Source organism: Terrapene carolina, unplaced genomic scaffold, assembly GCF_002925995.2.
Source record: "Terrapene carolina triunguis isolate 2854851 unplaced genomic scaffold, T_m_triunguis-2.0 Scaffold33911, whole genome shotgun sequence".
In the NCBI taxonomy this organism is placed as follows: Eukaryota; Metazoa; Chordata; order Testudines; family Emydidae; genus Terrapene; species Terrapene triunguis.
The window spans coordinates 13542250-13557061 of record NW_020698262.1 but is presented as its reverse complement, the minus strand read 5'-3'; the positions used below and the strand labels follow the sequence as shown (position 1 = coordinate 13557061).

Sequence of the window (14812 nt, the reverse complement as noted above, 5' to 3'; positions counted from 1 at the left end):
AATCCTGTGCCAGAATATGGAATGACAAAGCACCACTAGATGCTGCAGGTTGCACAGGCAGGTCTTTCAAAATGATCAGACTGGTAAGGAGACTGTAAACACAGGAGCCTGCTGTTTATTAAGAAAAGTCCCAAACCAATTGCATTACATTTGTATTCACACTACAATTAACAGCAGTGCTACCAGATTCCACGTATGCATGCAAACAGGCCTAGAACATATTTGAGACCATTTTTAGAAGGTGGAGAAGTGAATACAGTTTCTATAGCAGGTGAAATTCTAGAGTTCAAATAATAAAGGGGAAGCCCATCATGTTAAAAAGAAAAAAAGGGAAAAAGCAATGGAAATATCAAGTCCCAGACTAGAAGAAAAACATCCCTCCCTCATAAGCTTAACAAGTAAAAACTACTACAGAATGCTGTGCCAACACCGAGCTGGCATTACAACTAGTACAACCAGTGGGTCAGGCAGGTGGCACTGCCCTACAGTAGCCTATAGAGACCAGGCAGGTCAATTTTCAGGCCCCAGCCTTACTCCTAAACCCAGCAGAGGTTGGGAGTCCTGAGACAGAAGCAGGCTCTGCATCAGATAAGTGATGGTGGGTAAGAATGCCTTGGATAACTGCATCCCTTCCATCTGAACAACACAACATCAGCTGCCTCAAAAGTCTTGTCTAGTTCTCCACAAATGGAAGTCTGATGGCAATAATGTGAGGTGTGTTCATTTGCACTGATTTCTACAGGGGGCTGTAGACTGAAGCCCTTCACTTGTGTTCAGACCTCTTAGTCCCCTATAGAAGAAACTGGGGTGGGGGAGCACCTGGACTGGGGCCTTTCAGGGACACAGACAATAATCCTCATGGAATAATCCATGGAAATAATCCTCAATAAGAGAAAAGGATACATTATACAGCCAGCCAGCAAAATACCCCAGACATCAACGCACAGATATTTCAGATGCTCTCATTGTGGAGTGAGAATGATCATGACCCAACAAGGTTCTTCTGCAGAGGACTTAAAGGTCTGAACACAAGTAAAGGAATTCAGTCTACAGCCCCCTGTAAAAATCAATGTAAATGAACACCCGGGTTTCCATCCCAGAGTCTTTACTGAAAGGTGCTTCTCAAATTCCTCTTGAGAAAAGAAACAGCACATCTAGACTCAGCCTCTCAATGCACTTGTGTTCAGTCCTGATCTGGAAAATGGGCTTCTGATGTAAAAGTAGATCCTAGACATGTGGAGTTGGCCAATACCTGCACACAAACTGAGAACTCAAACCATGTTGATAATCCACGAACTGATAACCCCAAACCAACCAATCCCCAGAGAGAGAGAGAGAGGCACAGAACTATCAGAGAGATCAATGAGCAGAGGAAGCCCCTAAATCTGCAGAGGTCTCATGTACATGTTAGAATGCCCCAGCCTCCTGCATGTATTAATATGTTCTATAGAACAATGCGCAAAGACCATTTTACTCCAGTGAGCCTTGTTCTCAGTCAGTATATTTTTAAACTCTGAGCAGAGATAATCAAAGGGTACAGTCAAGTCATGTAGTAACTACTGTGTCAAACTGCCTTGAGCCCTTTCGAGTGGTTGTGCCTGACAGAGACACACTTCCAAAGCTGTGGCATGGGAAGGAATGGCAGCGCACACCCATGTCACAGCACAGATGTTGAGCGTTTACACTGTGCTGAGCCCAAAAGAGATTTTAGCATTTAAATTCATTCTGAACCCATGTATTACCCCTTTCTGCCTCACATGACCAACTACATCTGTGCTTGCATCAGGAATCCCCAACCCCGGAGATAACCAGCTGCAGAATCCCTCCCTGAAGACAGCCTTCCTCGTACAGTGGCTGACACACCCAGAAGTTAGGGGCAGGATATTGGCAACACACAGATCCCCTGCTCTGGTCTCTCAGTGCCTTTGACCCTGCAGCTGAAAGGGGAAGGACTCTGGTATGGTGCTAGAAGAAAGCCTCTAAAGCCCTCCTCTCCCATTCCGGATCAGGAATGGGTTTCATACTAGTCTCAAACTGGGTTCCTCCTCCTCTTCCCGGGTCTGGGGTTGCTGGGGTGGCTCTTCATCGCCTGTGTCTTGTTTCTCTCTCTCTGCTTCAAGCCAGCTCTGAGGAACGATCATTTTCTTTGGCCCGTGAGGAGGCGGCCCAATCAGGGCTTCCATGTCCTCGTAGTTTATCACTTCCTTCTCCAGGAGGGTATTAGCCAGCTAGAAAGAGCAGACAGGGCAGAAGGTGAGTGTACATGCACTGTGAGTTCAGACAAGTTAGTGGCAGCTCTGGCAAGGCATGAAGGAGAGCATGCTGACATGGCAGCTAGTGCTTGGGGTAAAGCATCTCCAGGACATGCCGTCATCCTCCCCAGGAGGTCAGCTAAAACAGAAGAGAAGGTGTTTGTCCAGGACTGTAAGCAGCAAACAATATCAAGGTGTATATTTGGACAAAGATGCAGCCAAAGCAAGATGTGCTGGTGTCTGAGGGAAACAAACACACCTGGGTTACCAAATCCACTGGTCTGACAGCTAATACTATATATCTGCACTAGGAATACTTTACCAGTATAGAAATACCAGTATGTTATACCGGCAAAGTGCTCCTAGTGTGGTCACAGCTACACCAGCAAAGCTCATTCTATACTGGTTAGTAAGACAACCCCGTACAAGCTGTATCAGTAAAAGTGCAGCTTTGCTGCTATAGCTGCATCTCCACTAGGGGCTTCTGCTGGCTTCACACCCTGACCAACATAGCTAGGCCAGCAGAAGCCCCTAGTGTAGATCTGGTCTATCTGTAGTTTTGGGGGGCCAATATGCAACTTTTTGAGCTGCTGGCACCTGCTACAAAGACTGAGAAACAGCCAGGAGAGCTTTGGGGACAGGGGCACTCTCACAGCAGAGTATGACTTATGCTCTGTTCCCCTAAGCTCGGCAATCTACAGCTACTGGGGTATAAGTTAAGCAGGTGATCTCTAGCTGCTAGCCTGGAGGAGTGACCAGGAGAATCACTTTAGCTGAATGAGGTCCAAGGAGCAGAGGTAGAAAGGTCTGCCTCTCTATTCCATACACTTAAGTGACTTTGCACCTGTGTGAATACTTGTGAAAGGTGCCAGGTTAACAGTCAATGAAAATAAAGGCCTCCATAGGATAGGTACAGTCTGGACAAAGGCAACACAAGTTTTCCTCACTGCCCATTGGACAGAAACTCTCTAGGCATGGGAGGAAAGTTCATTCTCCAGGTCCATACAAACTTGCCGAGGTGTGTGAAAGTGACAGGACTGCCCACAATACCAATGAATATGTCAGCAGTTAGGTAAGACAGATGTGTGTGTAGACAGTTGTATTCAAGTCCTTTTTCTCTAAATGGTTTGTTCCCACTGTTAAAGCGAACAATACTGTGGTTGAAGCAGGCTGGCTGGTCATTATATATCACTGGTCACAGACTCCCTAAAGGAAGAATCAAAGGTGTCCATACTCAGCTGGGCCACTGGGTGAGCACAGTTGATGCAGACGGTACTATAGCCCAGGCCCTGCTCCAAGAGTGGGAGAATTGTGAAATTCCATCCCAGGCTAGGTAAAGGCCCACAAGCTGACACCTGAGGGGGCAGAGGTGCAGCCAGCCCTGTAACTCTTGCAGCGGTAGCTTAACAATGTGAACTGAGACTATCAACTCATTCACACTGGTGACCTGGAGGTAAAAGGCTCTACGTCCCATTATTCCTCCCCTCAGATACTGTCCACTTCAATCCCCACATAGATTTCCTGTGGACTGGTCCCCAGCTGCAGTGGTAAAGGCAGCACTTGCTTTTTGACTCCGGCAGACATGCGGTTTCTGACATGGCAGACTCCTCCGGGCAAGGGCAATATCTAGTATCCTTGCAGTGGTATAAATTACACCTCAGTCCCATATTTGGCATCCCAGCATCAGAAAGTCACCATGGAAGTAAACAAAGGAACTGCAGTTCTGTGCTAGAGTCTAACCTTCAGCCACCCCCATCAAGCCCGCCACAGAGAGTACCTCTCTTACCAAGCAGTGAGTCCCTGAACACCACCAGTTAATGTCTAGAGACTCAGATCATTCACCACTAAAGAAAGTTCCCACTGCAAACACACATGCATGTCAAGTCCTAATCCAATGGCTGACCGGATACGCAACTCAAAGTCTCTCTTTCTTTTGCTTCCCTAATCTTCTTGCAATCTGGAAATGCACCAGAACCCACACTGCTTCTCAAAGCTGGAAGATAAGCACAGAAACACTGCTTCCTGAAAGTACCACTGCCACTCCCGGGGACACTAGCAACCAAGGACCTGGTGGCTGCAATGATGCCAGAAGCACTAATGAAGTCCGTACCGTTTGCAGTTTGTCCCGGTTGTCCAGTAAGAGTTTCTCTGTGTGCCTATATGCTTGAGCCACCAGCACTTTTGCTTCCTGGGAAGAGAAGTGAGAAATAATGATAATGGAAGAGAGACTTGGAGAACAGACAAAGACGAATGAACACTATGTTCATATAAATGATAAGCTGTGCCTAGAGACATGATTTACAAACAGGAGCTGGTCAGAAAGTCCTGTCCCTATGGAAAAGTTTGGTTTTCTCTTTTCTTTAAACCAAAATAATCAAAGATTTTCTGCCAAAAACTAGTCTACTCTCTTGGTGAACTGCCACAGCACATCAGGTGAGTCCCCAGTTGTGGGGCATCATGGGAGATGTAGTCCAGCTGGGAAACCTGGCCATAGAGGAGAATAGGAGCATGAGGCAGCTGAACTGTAATTCCCATAATGCACCATGGTAGCATTTCTGAATCAAAACGTTTCAGTTTTCAAGTGTTTGGTTTCTCACGAGTTGACACTGTCTGGAGAAGGTAGACACTTCTCATAAAACATTGCATTTTGTCAAACACCCAATTTTCTGTTTAAAAACAGTTTCACTTGGAAGTTTTCAACCAGCCCTAATACAAACACCTGGTTTCTCCCTCCTCCAGGGTGTCCAAGAGATCTAGAAACCAAAGAAACAAAAATTCTATTCTTGAGATTTTTAGCTACGTATCTTCTCGTGATCCAGACACCACACAGTATTGTTTATTGCAAATTGTTACTCCGGGGGGGATTCTGCGCCACTGCACATGCACAGAATTTATGACCCCCGCTGATTTATTTTTCTGCGGGAAGCAAAGAACTTTCTGACAGGGAAGCAAAGGGAAGCCACAAGAGCAGCCATACGACCCTCCCCAGCAGTATGTTTTGGGTGCCCAGGGCAGCCGGCAGAGAGGTAAATCACTGTGGGGCAGGACTGGAGAAGACCCTGTTGGTGGCTCCTACTCGGCGCTGGGCTCAGCTGCTAGTCCCGGCTAGGCTGGGGAGAATGGGACTTCCTCTTCCCCTGCACGACATCTGGGGCTGTGTCAGACCCACCCCAAGAATTCTCCCCCAGGTGCAGGAAGATCTGCAAACTCCCCTCCCCCCCAGCTTCCTACACTCATTGCTCCTCAGCTGCAGGGGAAAGGATCCCTGTACAGGGAGCTACTCCCCCCAACCCTCATGTATCCAGACCCCCTCATACCCAGACCCCTGCACCTGGACCACCCCGACAAGCCACCCTACTGAGCCCCCAACCAGCTGCACATGGATTCCCACCCACTGAGTCCCACTCCCCCAGCATCTGGAACTCCTCACTAAGCGCCCCACACCCAGACCCCACTGTCAAGCTCTATTCCTCCCAAACCCAGACACACACACACACACACCCCCACCCCTCACTGAGCCCCAAACACCTTCCCCTGGACCCCCTTGCAGAGTCCCATTGCACCCAGAACCCCCCAACAAGCCCCTGTGCATCCAGATCCCCCCCCACACCAAGATCCCCCACTGAGCCACCCGCACCCAGACTGCCTCACACAGAACCCTCTCAACCCACATCTAGATCCCCCCAAACTAAGCCCCTCAACACTTGGATCCTGCCTTGCTGAGCCTCTCTGCACCTGGCACGGAGGGGCAGCACCCTGGGGTGTTTCTGGGGCAGGCCCGGTCCTTGCGCTGTGGCAGGGTTGGGTGCAGCCTCACCGCTGAGTCTGTGTCCTGGGGAGGAGCTGCACAGTGATCTCCCACCTGTGTGCAGCCAGTGGCCTGTGCTCCCCACTGCCATGCTGGAGTTTCCACATTTATTTGACAAATAAAATTTGCAGAATTTTAAAATATTGTGCACAGAATTTTTACTGTTTTGGCACAGAATGCCCTCAGGAGTAGCATGAACGTGAAGGGGATGGATACGCTCAGATAATCACAGCGTCTTTCCCTATCTAGGCATCTACTCTCAATCCCACAATCACCCCATCCTTATTTTGTTTCCCACTCCATCCTCAAAAAAGTTATAGTCACACCTCACCACCCTGTCCCCCATTCTGCCCCATCTCGTCAGACTCCGGTCATGTTGAAATCATGACTGCAGCTCTCTGCATAGATTACGTTTTTATACATTGCAACCTATTTTATGGCAACTAAGTGAGGTTCAAAGCAGCAGCATCACTAGTGCAGAAGTTGCAGCTTCACATGATTCTGCCTGTTAGGACTCAGTAAATGTTCCTATCAAGGTGACACAGAACAAACCCGTGCTGGTTTCAAGGCATTTACTTCTAAATGGCCAGTGAACACAAAATAGTGGGCTGCCAGTTTTATTTGCAATTTGGTTTTTTTAATGAAGTGGGAGAAGCAAAGAACAAAAGGGAAGCTGCCAGGACAAAGAGACTTACATGGTCCATCATTTGCTGAAGGCCCTGGCTGAAGGGGCGCTGACCTATCCCGGGCGTGTGCTCCAACTCTGGGAAAGAAAGATGCCCAATGCTGGGCACCATTCCATACTGCTTCACCATCGAATAGGCAATCTTGGTCACTTTCCTCAGGTCATCCTCTGCTCCTGAGAGAGACAGGGAGACAGGAACTCAGCATGGGATCACAGAGCTGACAGGTGTAGCAATTGGTGCACCTCCAGCACACAACCCACTCTGCGAGTCAGCAGTTCAGAGCTGCAAGATCTGTGTAGGTGAACAGCCCTCCCCAACCACTGACTTTGCTAACTAACCCAGGGGAAACTGTCACTCATTCTACTGACAGCTCCTACAATGCACAATCTCCCCTCACCCCTCCTTCAAAGTTTGAAAATACAGTATTTCACCCCATTCGTTAAAGGAAGGAGGCTCTAGGCCCCTCATCGCTACAGCGTGCTGCAGCCAGAGCCTCTAGGAATAAGTCTCAGACAGGAGGCTGGCATGTCAGTTAGGAACAGATGACCTACACACTGATGAGGACAAACCCATGATCAAAAAACTCATTCAATAATTTCACCCCACTCACCAGTCTGCAGATATTCTGCTGCTCAGATCACCACCAGGAAACTGGTAAGCACAGACCCAGGGTCAGATTTTCTAAACACCCTGTAAACTACTTCAGAGACTAGAGAGAGAACACTGACGTTCTTGGCACATAGCATAATGCTTCAAAGTGGGGATTTTGAGACTGCTCAGCAATGGTCTAGCTCTGCTCCCATCCAGGTCAATTTGCCAGAAGCTAAGAATGGGCAACAGGGGATGGATCACCTGATGATTCCCTGTTCTGTTCATTCCCTCTGGGACACCTGCCATCGGCCACTGTCGGAAGACAGGATACTGGGCTAGATGGACCTTTGGTCTGACCCAGTCTGGCCGTTCTTATATAGACGTTTCTCTGTTGGCTTCATTGTGAACAGAGTTAGGCCAATGCTGAACACTTCTGAAAACCACACCCTCCGCTTGGATTTCAATGATTCGTGCTATTCTCTCACACGTTCTACCTAAAGACAACGCCACTGGCGTTAAATCCCCTTTCTTCTCACCCTGACTTCCTCCAGCTGGTGTTACTAAGGCAGGCAGTTGACACTCCTGTACAGAACTGTAGATCCTCTCTACAGAACAGCTCCTTATACACCAACATGCTCTGAAAGCCAAGGAGGCAGACAGCTATCTCCCTTCTATGTAAGGGAAGGGTCCTGTTAACCTGGCACCTCATCTGGGCCAACGCGTGCAAGGTTCTGGCTCCTCACCTGTCGTGACTTTGTTAAAGGTGATGGCTTCAGACACTCTCCCTCCCAACGCCATGCACATCCTCTCAAACAGGTGCTCCTTGGTGAAGAGGTTCTGCTCTTTCGGGAGGATCTGAGTAAACCCCAAGGCAGCATTTGTTCGAGGGGCTATGGAAACCTGAAACACACAAACAGCCTCTGCCAATTTCAGAGAACAGGGGCTACAAAACAGAATCCAAGCAGGGAGAGGAGAGGAAGATATTCAGATTTTCTATTTAACCTTGGGTTTGAAAGAGGCTCCGGGGTGCACTTGTGTGAGGGAACCCTTGAGATTACAGGCACAGGAGGCCAAAAAGTGACAATGTTCCTTGACAGCGTTCCCACATTGAAAGATTTGCCTTCATGATTGTGCTTCCTGACATTACGGAGAGAGGCAGAGAGGAATGAGACATGGAAGTCACTCTTAGGGTAGTAGTCAACTAGCCAGTGAACCCTCAAGACGCCAAAGTGATTTTAGAAACCATCAACCAAATTCAACTCACTTCAAACTTGTGAGCATGTCCTGCAGAAGTTAGTGGGATTACCAGAGTTAGTAAGGCAAGAAGAAATTGACTCTATATTAAACAGGCACCATTTGTAAGATCATTTAAATGTTGGGAGTGCAGTAATCACTTAACAAAGCAACACTACACAACAGGGTTTAGTGCTAGTGTAACACAAACGAGCCTCTGATACTGTAAGAGATTTTATTCCAATGTTAGGACTTTTTTGGGGTAGGAGGAAACACATGGGAGAATACAGCCCCACGTCTGAAAGGAAGCCCTTTCCTATGGAGTGCCTCCTGAGGCAGGCCAACTCACAAGCCTACCAGTCTCAAAAAGCATCCCTTCAAACCAGGGACACGCGATGACCCAACCGATAGTTTTCTAACATGCTGGCAAGCCATCTCTGAGAGGGGAAGATTTTTGCATGCACACGCAGGCCATGCTGTGTGTCTGGGAGGGACATACGAATCAAGGAGCAATTGTAGGCAGATTTTAGTCCCTTTAGTGTGCAGAGGGAATACTGTGGTCTCTGAGCACACCCAGTTCAGCTTTTAAACGTAAAATGATGATGGCTAAAGACGATTACCTAGCTTAACAGCACAAAGTGCAATGCCTCACCGTTAGTAATGGAGTCTGCTAATGGATTTCCAAATTGTGTACTTGGCTGTGTTACTGTAACCAAGTTCAGAAGAGGTGAGGGATGATGCAGCAGAGTTTAGCACAAGCTGTTGCATTATGGTCAGTATACATTAGACTGGAATCCAAAAGGACTCTCTCCCCACCCCCGCGTTGAGCTTGGTTATTAATTCATAGCAGACAGTTAGGTTACCTTCCTCACAGCATCTGTGTGTTCCAGCAGCCAGCCAACCAGTGCATGGCCTGACTCATGAAAGGCCACGACCCTCCGCTCCTCCTGCGACAGGATCTTACTCCTTTTGGCAGAGCCTGGGGAAGCAGGGACAGAGCTTCAGTTGGGAAAATGGGTTCTTGGCTTACACCTGTCACCAGCTCAGAGTTCACTCTCTTTTCCAACTCCCGGTGCGAGCCAGCCAAGTGTGCAGTGTAACAGTTAGAGAGCTCATTACTCTTGCCTGCCCTGCCACCCCGGCCAGATGGAAAAAGCAACACCGCTTCAATTCTGTGCTGTTAAAGAGGTGCCCTCGGTCACCTTACTAGTTAACCACGGAAGAATTCAGCCTGAAGCGTAGGCGGTTTCATTCTGCACTGAACTGAAGCATGAGATGTTTTCAGCGGAGATCTCTTATTCTCTCTTTTCAAAGGGATGAGTTGAGACACATTTTAATAGATTATCTCTGCCTTCCTAATGACTAAAGCACAGACCTAGGATTCAGAGCTGGGATCAGGTGTACCACAGACTCTCTGTAACCTTGGCCAACTCACTTTTCGGTGTCTCAGTTCCACATCTACAAGATGAAGATACCCACTGAGCTGGCAGGGGTGTTCTGAGGCTTAGTTTGGCTGTAAGGCCCTTGAGCTCCTTAGGGCTGGTTTACACTGGGGGGGTGTCGATGTAAGATACGCAACTTCAGCTACGGGAATAGCGTAGCTGAAGTCGACGTATCTTATTTTGACTTGCATCCCGTCCTCACGGCCTGGGATCGACGGCCGCGGCTCCCCTGTCGACTCCGCTACCGTCGCTCGCCCTGGTGGAGTTCCGGAGTCGACGGGAGCGTGTTCGGGGATCAATATATCGCGTCTCTAGACAAGACGCGATATATCGATCCCCGATAGATCGATCACTACCCGCCGATCCGGCGGGTAGTCTGGATGTACCCCTAGATAGGAGACATCATAGAAATGCAAGATGTTTATATTATAAACATCTGCAACAGAAGAGGGTCCCTGTCCGAGGATTCAGTCTATTAGGAACACTGAAATAGTGCAAGATCAAGGTTGCACATGAAAGCTTAGTGCAAATCTAGGGAGGTTTTCCATGCTGGCTATTCATGGAACAGTCTAAAGCCTCACAGTCTGGAGCCAAGCTTTTGGAATTAGCAAATTAAGATGAACTCTCAGTGTTCTCTCCTCTCCTTAAAAAAGGAAAAAAAGTATTTTTTTAATGTCCATTTTCCATGCCAATGCACTATACATTGGAAAAAGCCCAATTAATATTTGGAAGAGATGCTGAATGGAAGTCAAACTTGTAGCATATGTGCAGAAAATATGCTAACTGCAGAGTACAGTACACATCAAGAACTCCACTACATGTACTGTGCAAGGTGCCAGTATTTTAAAGCAGCTGTTTTGGCATGGTGCCAGGATCTGTAGGGGGCAGAATGGGCTCAGTGGAGAACATCAGCAGTGCACTGATTTTGCATGATACCTTGGAAAAAACACTGTTTAAAATATAATGTTAATAGAAAGCCAGGGGCCTTACTCAACAAAGAAATTGCAAATTACATTCGAGTATGTTTTGTACACTCACTGCCCAGGGATCCCAGCAAAAGCTATGCCTCAGAAGGCATGATGGGGATGGAACAGCAGCTTCAAATCAGAATGGCCTTAATTTTAATCAGAATAAGGTCAGTCCCTTAATCTTCTTTTAACGCAGGTTGGGTTATTATTATTATTATTATTATTAAATTCTAGAAGCATTTCCTTGTCAACCCACCAGGGAGAGAGACTGTATGAAACTCTTTGCAATAGCACAGAATGTTCCTGCATAATTGCTTCTTCCCTTGACTAAAGCCAGCCTCGGCTAGGAGAGGCCCCGAGGGCTTGTTTTTACTCGGTTTAGGAGCAGAATGGGCCAAGGATGCTGCTTCAATGCAGCACTAGTCGGGTTCCACAGGCAGCCACGGGTGCAAGCAGGCTCCACCATAGGCACAGCCGCTCTCTCTGCTGGCATCCTCCACAGGGAGCCTATTAGACACTGCTCCATCTTCTCAATACATTCTCCCTCATTCCCAGGAGACAAGACTTCCAGACTAGTCCCATTTTCAGGCTTGAAGCCTTGGCAGTGATTAGCATTGGAGAAGCACCTTTACCCCTTCTCCCTCGTTACAGCAAAGGGTTTAAGGCGGACATGGCTTTCAGCACCTGCTATCAAATCCCTTGATTTAACACCACTCTTCCTAAAGCAAAGACACTTGGTATGTCTCCTTCACTTTCAGGGAAGTCCAGCAATGACAGTGTGTGTGTGTGGACGGTTAAGACAGCAGCAGCACCATTAAGTATTTTTGTGCTTGGCAGCAGCATGAAAGCTCTAGACTCCCCTAACCCAAAGAGCTACAATCCTGCTGGTTGTTCAGTGAGTCAAAAAACCTTGTGACCTCAGACTTGCATCATAGACTTTAGTTACAAAATCAAAATGCGTCAGAATGAGGATGGAACATTTTGGGTGTGATTGGGGAAGGCAAGCGTGACCACCAATGGAAAACTCAACTAAGTCCCTTCCTCAAGGAGACTGGCATTTTCTCCAGCTGAGGCAGCAGCTGCATCATAGGAGAAGCTGAAACAAGCACTGGCCTTTGCTGGTTTATGCCTTTGCAGAGCAACTCGGAAGGACCTTCACTGGCCACACTTGGTGCTGCTAAGCAGCCAGGTGTCTGGCTTTGTGCAAGTGTGCACAGAATTACCAAGAATGCTCAGGGGGAATTGCACTTTTAAGGTAGATGAAATTGTAAATAGTCTCCTGCAATTCTTATTTAAGATGTTTAGAAAGCACCTATTCATGGGCATTTAAGCACCTTATAATAAAACAAGACAAACTCCAAATGAGGAAACAACTGACCCAACACAAGCGTTCTGGCCCATGGACCATAACCATCTGGCAGAGCACCTCACTAGACAAGCATGCAGCCTCTTCTGTGTGTCCAGTATCACACCTCTTATAGTGGCACTGTACTATGTAAGTAGCCAAATATTTGCATTCTCATAATCAAGACCCTGTGTGCTCTGCAGCAGACTGGACCAAAATTCTGCAGCATTCTAGTGCAGCAGGCTCAAAATTCTGTGGCAGTTTCAGGTAAATTCAAAGAGGTTTTTACAGAATTAAAAAGGAATACTACCATTAGTACAGTGCAGTCCCTGGCCTATTTTGATATTAAACATACTCTGCTCACAAATTTTCAGTGTGCTGCAGATTGTTACATGAACAGTTCATAGTTTGCATTGTTGGAGTTTTTGGTTTGGGGAGGAGAGCCTGAAATTTAATCAGCTCATTGGGGGACAGTTGTGACTTTGGCACCTGGGAAAACATGGCAGCTGGCTTGGGATTGTGGGATAAGTGCTCAAGCTGGAGCTCCCCCAAACACAAACAACATGGAGTTGCTAGCAGGATGTTCTCTGCGAGGGCTCCTCACCCCAACTTGGTCCACCAGAACCTGGATTTGTTAACCTTGCAGACATACTGCAAAGCTCCTCTTTTTCCTCTTTTCTAGGGCTGTTGAGGAGGGGGCATCCCTTTAGCATGGTTTTGCTATTTATATTTATGCCATAGGTGCCCAGAGCGCTGGATGGGCACCGAAAGCTACATTTTAGAAATGTAAAGAATTGAAGAACAAACATGTGAATTGTCCTCCTTAGGTTTCAGAGTTACCCTTTTGTGATAGGAGCAGATTGCACCTACTAGTCCAGGTGGTCTATAGACTCAGAAGAGAACTATCAGTCTGGGCTCAGGTTTGGAAAGTTCTCTGCACCATAAGGGCTAAACACATGTTCTAAAAAGAATGCTTAGACCCTCAAGCACAGTCCTGCAACGGCAGGATTCCCAAAGCCCTACCTGTACTAAGGGGAGAGCATGGTCAGAACCATCTGTCTTGCTAGAACTCTGCCCACTAAAGAACCATATTCCAAAAGGCATGACAAGCGCCACGGAGGCATTAGAAAGAATGAAAAAAGGTCAGGGCTTCTTACCTGCAATGACTCTCTCTACAGCATACTCAAAGTTGAAAGTATCAATGGATTTATAGCCCTCCCTGCCAGCATGGAGAGCGGCCTCGTTACAGATGTTTGCTATGTCAGCGCCTACAGGTAAGAGTTAACAAATCAAGCTTTTTTTTGTAAGGAGGGACAAAGAACACAGGAGGACAGAAAAGGCAGGCACAAACCTGAGGGAGGCGCGATGGAAATGAAATACACCTGCATCACCAGCGCCCTTTGTTCCCGTGGAAGAGAGCACTGTTTCTGTTGCTTATGTTAGATTTAAATAACATGGTCAGCTTTTCGGCAATCAGCACTGGGCTGCCGCACAGGACAGAGCTCAGCTATCAGTCAGCAGGGCGAAAGCCCACACTGGCTCTCAGCAATAGAGGAGCGGTGCGGGTAGTTGGTCTGGCTTGGGCCACTGCGTTGTTCTTAAAGCAACCGCACAAACCTCTCCACAGGAGAGAAAACATCTGTTCTGAGTTTGTGTGCATGAGTGATGGGGGGGAAGGGGGATTGCTGCAAGAAGTCACAACAGAAGCAGTGTGCTGGGGCCTGTTAGAGGGGAAACCCAGCAAGGGTATTCCAGGAACTACATGCAGGCCGACGCCTTGGAGTCCGTGGTCAGAAGCTGTGTTCCAGTAAACTATCCCTAAAAGTTCCGGGGTGTGGGAATGTGGAGAGCAGCTTGATTTTACCCTGCTCTACACGTAGCCTTTACTCAGTGCTACCCAGCAGCGAATTATTTTCTGTTAAAGTGTTTATTGATCTACAAGTCTTTCCCCAGCTTAATGCACTGAGGGGCAGCATCTCATTCTCAACAGCAACCAGGAAGAGGCAAAAGCAGCAGCTCTTTCCCATGGGAATCTGGGTCATAAGTGTTGTAATGGCTCCCCTCTCCGCCCCAGCACCGAGGTAGAGAACAGCTGGATGCCCAAAACATTCAGGGACTGAAAAACATCCACAAACAGTCGCTCATCCACACACAGATTTGTATCCAAGAGAGTCTGCGTAGGTTCTGGCCATTTCAACAAGAGAGGGAGCAGAGAGGAAATAAACCATTCGGACCAACAGACATTGTAAAGGAGGGTATGGCTAAAACAAAGGTGGGCAAACTACAGCCCGAAGGACTGTCCTGCCCGGCCCTTGAGCTCACAGCTGGGGAAGCTCCCCCGGCCCCTCCCCTACTGTTCCTATTTCCCTGCAGCCACGCCACCATGCGGGCAGCACGGCTTGCACCCACCCACCTCTCAGGCTTTCCAATAAGCCAGTCCTGCTGCTCTGAGCGGCATGGTAAGGGGGTGGGGAGTGTGGGGGGTTA

At 47.9% G+C, this 14812-nt stretch overlaps 1 protein-coding gene across 1 annotated transcript in view; it reads right to left on the bottom strand.

The window, feature by feature from the left end:
- Positions 1 to 1412: 1412 nt before the first annotated feature.
- The window catches only part of LOC112103474 (paraplegin), a 43320-nt gene continuing 29920 nt past the window's right edge, over positions 1413 to 14812 (bottom strand). Inside the window, exons 12-17 of the mRNA XM_024195272.2 lie at positions 13483 to 13593; positions 9434 to 9549; positions 8081 to 8237; positions 6756 to 6919; positions 4363 to 4440; positions 1413 to 2228 (exon numbers count right to left, since the gene is read on the bottom strand). Of these exons, the coding sequence (XP_024051040.2) occupies positions 2019 to 2228; positions 4363 to 4440; positions 6756 to 6919; positions 8081 to 8237; positions 9434 to 9549; positions 13483 to 13593 (836 nt within the window). The 3' untranslated portion in view covers positions 1413 to 2018. The remainder of the gene's footprint in view (positions 2229 to 4362; positions 4441 to 6755; positions 6920 to 8080; positions 8238 to 9433; positions 9550 to 13482; positions 13594 to 14812) is intronic.